The following is a 7,856-nucleotide window of genomic DNA, read 5'->3' on the forward strand; positions in this document are numbered from 1 at the left end:
TGCGTTTACTGGGTATTTACTAAATCCAGAATCATATGGCACTAAGGGTTTATGTCCCTGCTAGTTCTTACCCACAGGGTTATGGGATTAATTATTTTTTTTTTCCCAGACCAGAATAACATCCCTTGATTGTTGTTTGCAATGGATATTAGTTCAGGTTTCCTGGAGGAACACCTAATTTATCCCCGGATCCTCTTTTCAGTGTAGATTTCCAGCTGATCTCTTTCCAATCACTACTCTGAAAATGAGTAGGACAGTCTAAAACACATATCCACCATCCAGCAGAAGTAAATTTGCTTTTTACTGAGACTTTCATATGTTTTTTTAAAGGGATATTTCAAGGACGAGAATCAGTTTCCTGCCAAGTCATGGATTAGAACACATTAAGAAGCTAAGAGCAAGGTCTACATACAATTTAAAAAAGCTTCCTGATTTAAGCAAATTTAGATCTTTGATTGAGGCAAACTTCACCTATCCTAGCCATTGCTGTGCATTTACAAACTGGAAAAGACAAAAGTAAGTGATTCTTTTTTTTTTTTTTTTTGGTGCTTCTCAGCAGTTGAAGCTGAAATCGTGGACGTGATTTCTGAAACGGTTAACCTAGAGCAGACCCTTTTTACCCAAATCGACAGAGGGGGGATGGGAGGGCGAGGTGTCTTTTTAGACTCCCAAAGAAATTTTCCATGCTTGTTTTAATTTTCCATTAGCAAGTTGCAGCGCGACTTCAGGTATCAATGATTCTTATTTCTTATTGAGGATTTTTGGCTGCTCAGATAGACTTTAAATGTACGTGAGGAACATGTTAACTGATTAATGAACTTCCTCAATTTGTGCCACTGGAAAACCTGAGGAACTGGTACCTACGGAAACCCCTGTTATTTTTCAAAATTCTTCCTTTACTGGCTGTCCTCAAAGACCTGGAATTTGCCATAGCAGAAAAAAAAACAAAACACATGGATCATTGTTATAACTCAAGACACTGTCTTCAGAAGTTGCCTAAAACTTCAAAGACAAGTAAAACCGTGCAGAGAAAGCATAAACTATTAGTAGCTTCTATTTTAATACTTACGATAGCCGTTTATTTTGCTTTTAGCATTCTGTTGTCAGTGGGAAATGAAAGATAACTGATCTTGCTTGTGCTGATAACTAATAAATATCACCTACATGTGTTTGCAAGATTGTGTAAAGAGTGCAAGCCTGGTGGTGGAGACTGCAGTGATAAGGGAAGTGTCTGACTGAATACACCCCCATTGCCCATTTTGGATCCAAAATGCTAAACTTTTCGCTAGGACAGTTTATCAGCTGGCACCATTTTCACATACATCTGCAGGCTTACAGTGCTTGGTAGTTTGCTAAGTAGAAATGGGTCGAGTCCTTCCAGCACCGGTGGCAAAGTGATATTTGCCGAAGGGTCCAACAGAAGCATGTTTAATCTTGAATCTGCAAAGGGCTACCACCACGATTCATATTTTTGAAGGTAATTGGCTTCTGGTCTGCTTGGGCCAAATCAAGACCCAAATCCCGGAATCCATCCCTTAAATTGGGCAACTGGACTTTTCTAAAAACAGAGTAAGAGTCACTACTGATGGAAAGCTATGGGAGGAAATGACCCTGACCTTTTGGTAATGTCTCAGCCGCTCACTTGGGCTTTGAATAACTTCCATGTCACGCTTGCCCCGGGGAATTGGAGCCCACAGCACTCACTTTCCCCTTAGTGTAGCCCCACTTTCAGAAGCTTCTGCCCTGGCAGGTAAGAACCCAAGGGGGGACACTGACAGCCCTTCCCGCAGCCTGGGGAAGGGCGATTTTGCAAAGAAATGTCAATGAACTGTGCCGCGCTCCCATAACCCAGTGCAGATGGCCATGCGAGCTGGGCTGGAGCACCATGCGGCGGTGGGGCTGCTTCTGGAGCAAGTCTGGTCACGATTTCATCATCTCCTACAGCGTGATGCAACACTAAGTAATAGTATGGAAGTGGGAGATGCTTTCCTATATGATATGTATGATTACTGCATGTGAACTGTATCACCCTGGGTGACAGAACAAAGTTGAATGTATTTATATATGTCTTTAATAGTTACCAGATGTGTCTTTTACAAAATGCTAAAGCATAAACGCAATATTATTAGAACCAATTATTTAGATCCACTCTTCCTGTTAACTGCTTTAAAATATGCTTAAAATGGTAATTTCTTTCCTACAGTCATGTGTCTTGTACTGAAATTGGTGGGAGACTGACATCGTCTCTCCAGCTTCAAGAGAGAAAACGGCTGCATTTTAGTTCGGCATTACCATACACTGAAGGAGAGATTAGTCACACGTACAGTAGCTGCACCCGCTTTCATTTCAAAGCAGTTTTCTCGACAGCTGGCACAAGCTGCCTGCGCGTCGGAGACTGCTCAGTTTGTTTAAGAGTTAGTAATAGTTTGCAGCGCTCGATCACACAACGTGTATTATTTCTTTGGCGAGAGCTGTGCTTGCTCCAGTGCGGCGGGCGTTATGGTGCTGCTGAGAATCGTGGTGTGACCTGACGTGCCGTGCACCTTCACAGGAGACGGTCATTCCCCCGTGGCTCTTTGGGTCTCGGTATATCTCCAGGGAGGATAAGAAGGATGGGTGGTCACCCCTAGAAGTGCATTTCTAAGGATCACAGCAGCAGTGAGTGTTCACGTGGGAAATCTGGGAAGGAATTGAGACAGGGATGTGTGGCTTCTTTCTTGCTGCCTTGTTAAATTTCCCCTCTGAGACTTTTGCAGCACTCAAGAACCTCAGAAAAAATAAGATGCTCAATGACCTCTCCCAAATCCTTCTGCAGCGGCGAACGGGGGCTGTTGTGCTAACAGAAAGCTTAAACCTGTTACAGCGCCAGCGCTGTCTTAATTTTGGAGGACGTTGCGTCAAGCACAGCTGCTCCAGACTGAGAAACAAATTAAAACATAGGCCATTTTGATGCTTTTTTCCCCCCCATTCCAATAAGGATTATGTGATAAGTGTTGATCTGTAAATTTATCACACCGGAATATTGTGACGCTGGCCTAACAGAAGGCAAACTGCTTTCTTAGGACAAGCCCAGTGCAGTATGTTGAACTCCCCTCACATTTTCCTGTGACTGGAAAATAATATCCTTGAGTGTGGATGGGGCAGAGGCTGGATGTTAAAACACTCAACTTGACATAGACCATTATGAACTTCAGCAAGCTTTTGGCTTTCTTTGACATAAAGATCACCTTCTGCCTAAGAGAACGACATTGATATGACTCTGTCCTTACACTTGATCATTATTCTTTGGAGGAGCTGTCGCTTGAAATACTACTTTTTTTTTAAAGTGTGGCAGCATCAGGAGTCGTGTTTGGGCCACGTCTCATGAGAACGTTATATCGGTTGCTCACAACTCACTTGATGTCACTTTTCTGTGAGGACGATTGGTTTGAGATAGGGCTTAATACAGAACCTCGGTCGGGACTTTTTATTCTGCTGAGCGTGTTTCTCAGCACACAAGATCCTGCTGTCACCGGATCCAGACGAAGCGCATAAAATAACCACCTGTACAAAGGTAGTCATTTTTGTTTATTTTTGCCAGGGCGCTCTGCCAATTTTAATGTTATTCTTTAAGTTGTTCTTTCTCTAGTTTATTTTTCAGAGGGTTTACTTGAGCAAAGCAATGTTAAACAGTAACAGAAGGTTACAAAGAGACTGAATAAAGGCACTTGTGTTACAATACCAATTCGCAAAAGGAAGCAAGGGCCCCGTCCCTTGCCCAAAAATGTTTTCACGCGCTCCTCCGAATGCACCGTGCAGCCCAAAGGGCAAACATCCCAGGGCAAAGGAACCGGTAGGCAGCCAGTACCAGAGGATGGCTCTGCCTTCCCCCAGGAGCTTGCAGCTGCCCCCCTTACCTGCTCGCCGTACGGGTAACCAGCCGGGAGATGCCCCCCCCCCACCCCTCCTCGGAGCGAACGGAGCAGCTGACTCCACGGGACCCCGGTTTTTACTTGGGGACTGCTGGCTGTAAAATAATTCGGGAATTAATAAATCGGAATAATTTGAAATATTTAATTGGCCTTACGTAGCACTCTTATCAGGGGACAGATTTAGCTCCAGGCAGCCTGTCCGTAATTTGGGGAAAGGTTTATTTTTAACTCACAGCTGAGAAGCGATTGGGTAAAAACGTTTCCCTCGGTTCATTCACGAAGAAGCGCCAATTGCGGTAGCTTGCAGTGCCCTTGAGTGCCTGTTGCACTCAAAACTGAGGGACTTTCTCTCCCATTATTGCTCCTTGGAAGCATATATTCCCTTTCAGCTAGGGAACTGTTGATATATTGATCAATACGCTGGACGCCTCGCTCATCCTTATGCGAGCAGAACACAGGGGATCAAAATGTAATGCCTTGTTATTGCTATTGTGACCTTCATAGTGCATATTTGACCTCACAGAAAATCAGTTTTCTGCTTCAGTTGACAGGCAAGATAAAAAATACTGATAATAGTAGAGGATGTTCAGAACCTCATAGGAAATGTCCCTCACCTTCTGGTGCTGGGCCTTCATTAGTTTTCCTTTCTTGCAGACCTTTTAAACTCGATTTTTGGAAGATGTAGCGAGTGCAGAAAGTCAAAGGGTAAAATTAGGTTACAAAAAAGAATCGTCCCTTTTAAGCTGCTAGCAACGGTTTAAAAATTTCAACCTAACCTGCCTAGAAAGCTCTTCTCTCAACTGTACTGCAGGTCAGAGCGGAAGATAAGCTGGGGTCCGGTCCTAGAAATTATACCCCTAAATTGCTCTCTGGGCTGCAAATGAAAGTAGGCAAAGCTGAACTGAGTTGGTTTTGCAACATGTTGTCAGCTGTTCTATTCCCTAACTCAGATTAGGTCTGGATCCATTTTACGCAAAGCTATGGATGCAACTTTCTGGGACAGCAAACTTCAAAGGCGGCCTACAAGAAGCAGTTGTTAAAGTCTGACCTTTTATTTCCTGTAGATACACCTTGATGTTTTGTAGCTTGATGGAGCTGATCATCTTTCTATCATTTCAGGCAAAACGTTTGTTTCTTCCATTGGTCTAGGCATGGAGAAGGCCATACAGAGGCGTTTTTTTTAGAGGAAATAAAGCCAAACACAAAACTATTAAAAAATACTAGTTTTACCTTCAAAGGCATTTTTTATTTAAAACACTTTTCCTTTATTTACCTTTGCTACTGAAAATTCTCAAATATTTAAAAAATACTTTCTAACAGAAACAAAAACAACTACTGTTTCTATAGAAATGTTGGTTTGGTTTGGTTTGGTGTGGTTTGGTTTAGTTTGCTTTGGTTTGGGTTTTTTTTTGGCATGGTTTGGCTTGACTTGACTTCATTTTGCTTGGTTTGTAATCCATTTTTTTTTGAAAAACAATTTTTAAGCAGAGTGTTCTACCATGTCTTGCTTTTGCATCTGTGTTGGCATCTGGCTTCTAGAGATTATCTAGGCACCTGCATGAACTTATTTATGCTATTTATTTGTATTACTGGCCAGTTACCAATACGATATGAGATACTTAAAATGAATGGCGCAAACTGGAGTTGTTCTGTGCCTGAAGGAGTTACGAGGTTGAATATGGCACGCTAACTGTCAAAAACTTTAGGAAAAGGGGACTTCGAGAGTAATACTAAGGAATACTAGCATTATTGTGATTATCCAGACTCCTTATGGGCACAGATGAATTGACTCATTCTCCAAAGTTCAGTCATACATCAGAATTCATCACAATCTATTTCCCCCCATGCAAGAATCAGTTTATCAATGACAGGTTACGTGAGAAATTCTGTTGAAATAAGGGAGGATTCTTACCGAGTGTGTTATGCAGGTGGATAACTGCATCATGAGTGTTAGTAATGCAGACATCAGGCTTTCCTTTCCCTTACATTTTATGATGTTTCCAAATAATTTACACTTTCGTGTAATATTTTATAAATAGGGACCAGCCAGACTACTAATTTTGAGCTCCAGAGTAGTCTATATAATCAACTAACCAGAAAAACTCTGCTGTTAATGGAAACTGGATGATTTCATGTTTGTTGTATGCCTCTTGCTGTGTCTCTTAGTTTCCAATTCTACTCTTTTTACAATTTCAGCACCGAATTACATCCGATATGTAGCATATCTCAGGCCAAGCAAGACCTGGACGAGCAGCCTGGCGATAAGATCCATAGACGATCTGCAGCTGAAGATTTTTTTTCCAACTATGGCATAGGATTTGACCCAGCAGAGAATGAATTTGACTATGGTTTATGCAATGAAGTAGTTAATGTAGCTTGCTCACCTAAACCTGATGCTTTCAATCCATGTGAAGATATCATGGGATACAACGTTCTAAGAGTCTTGATATGGTTTATCAACATTTTAGCTATCACTGGGAACATTGTCGTCCTCATTATTTTAATAAGCAGTCAATACAAACTCACCGTACCGCGCTTTCTAATGTGCAATCTGGCATTTGCAGACCTCTGCATAGGTATCTATCTGTTGTTTATTGCATCTGTAGATATCCAGACCAAAAGCCAGTATTACAACTACGCCATAGACTGGCAAACTGGGGCAGGATGCAACGCTGCAGGATTTTTTACAGTGTTTGCAAGTGAACTCTCAGTCTACACACTGACTGTGATAACTCTGGAACGGTGGCACACCATCACCTACGCCATGCAACTGGACCGCAAGGTTCGATTTCGTCATGCTGTGATTATAATGATTTTTGGCTGGATGTTTGCTTTCACGGTGGCACTTCTTCCCATATTTGGAGTCAGCAGCTATATGAAGGTCAGCATCTGTTTGCCCATGGATATAGAAACACCGTTTTCTCAGGCTTATGTTATATTTCTTTTAGTGTTGAATGTACTTGCATTTGTGATTATATGTGCCTGCTACATCTGCATCTACTTCACTGTGAGAAACCCTAACATCGTCTCTTCAAACAGTGACACCAAGATTGCTAAGCGCATGGCCATACTGATCTTCACGGACTTCCTCTGCATGGCACCTATATCTTTTTTTGCAATATCAGCCTCGCTCAAGGTTCCTCTCATCACAGTGTCCAAATCCAAGATCCTTCTGGTTTTGTTTTACCCCATCAATTCCTGTGCTAACCCTTTCCTCTATGCCATTTTCACAAAGACTTTCCGCAGGGATTTCTTCATTCTGTTGAGCAAGTTTGGTTGTTGCGAAATGCAAGCCCAAATTTACAGAACAGAGACCTCCTCATCTGCTCATAATTTCCACACAAGAAATGGCCATTGCCCTCCTGCATCAAAAAACAGTGATGGGACTATTTATTCATCGGTTCCTCTGAATCACTTGAGCTGAAATGCTTGCATGAATTTGTGTCTGAGGCAGCGTGATAATCACTTTCAACTGTGAATTTGAATAATGACTTCAGCATAGCATGTAAACTTATTTTTTATGAGAAAAAAAAATTATTTCCACTTTGCTATTTTTGTTCAATGAACAGCCATCAGAGATGACCCATCATCTTCATCAGTTTTTGAAGGACAAAGAACAAAACTTTAGTATGTGCCAAAGTGTTTTTGTAGAATTGTCTCAAGAAATAAATGAGATTATAAACTGGTATCTCCCACCATACAGGCAGAGATTCCCTTCGTTCTAGGAAGATGTTAGCTGCTTATTGAGAATTAAATAGTGGTTATATACGGTTGAAAGAAAAAAAAAATAGGTAGAATTAATTTTCCTTTGCCTGCAAAGTGTGTTATAACAATGACAGATAATTAGCTCTTTTCATTGATCATATCTCCTGGGGTTACAGGAGACAGAAGGCCAACTTAACAACATCCTTCAGCACAGACTTACTGGAAATGAGAATAACTTGT

General features: G+C 41.6%; 1 protein-coding gene across 1 annotated transcript in view; it reads left to right on the forward strand.

Annotated features, from left to right (window-relative positions):
* FSHR (follicle stimulating hormone receptor) overlaps window positions 1-7,359 on the forward strand; it is a gene marked incomplete at its 5' end in the record, with an annotated part of 79,731 nt that extends 72,372 nt beyond the window's left edge. The window contains 2 exons of the mRNA XM_082480668.1: window positions 331-516; window positions 6,108-7,359. Of these exons, the coding sequence (XP_082336794.1) occupies window positions 331-516; window positions 6,108-7,335 (1,414 nt within the window). The 3' untranslated portion in view covers window positions 7,336-7,359. The remainder of the gene's footprint in view (window positions 1-330; window positions 517-6,107) is intronic.
* Window positions 7,360-7,856: the final 497 nt, after the last annotated feature.

The sequence above is a fragment of the Vanellus vanellus genome, assembly GCF_965231255.1.
Source record: "Vanellus vanellus genome assembly, chromosome: 3".
Classification (NCBI taxonomy): domain Eukaryota; kingdom Metazoa; phylum Chordata; class Aves; order Charadriiformes; family Charadriidae; genus Vanellus; species Vanellus vanellus.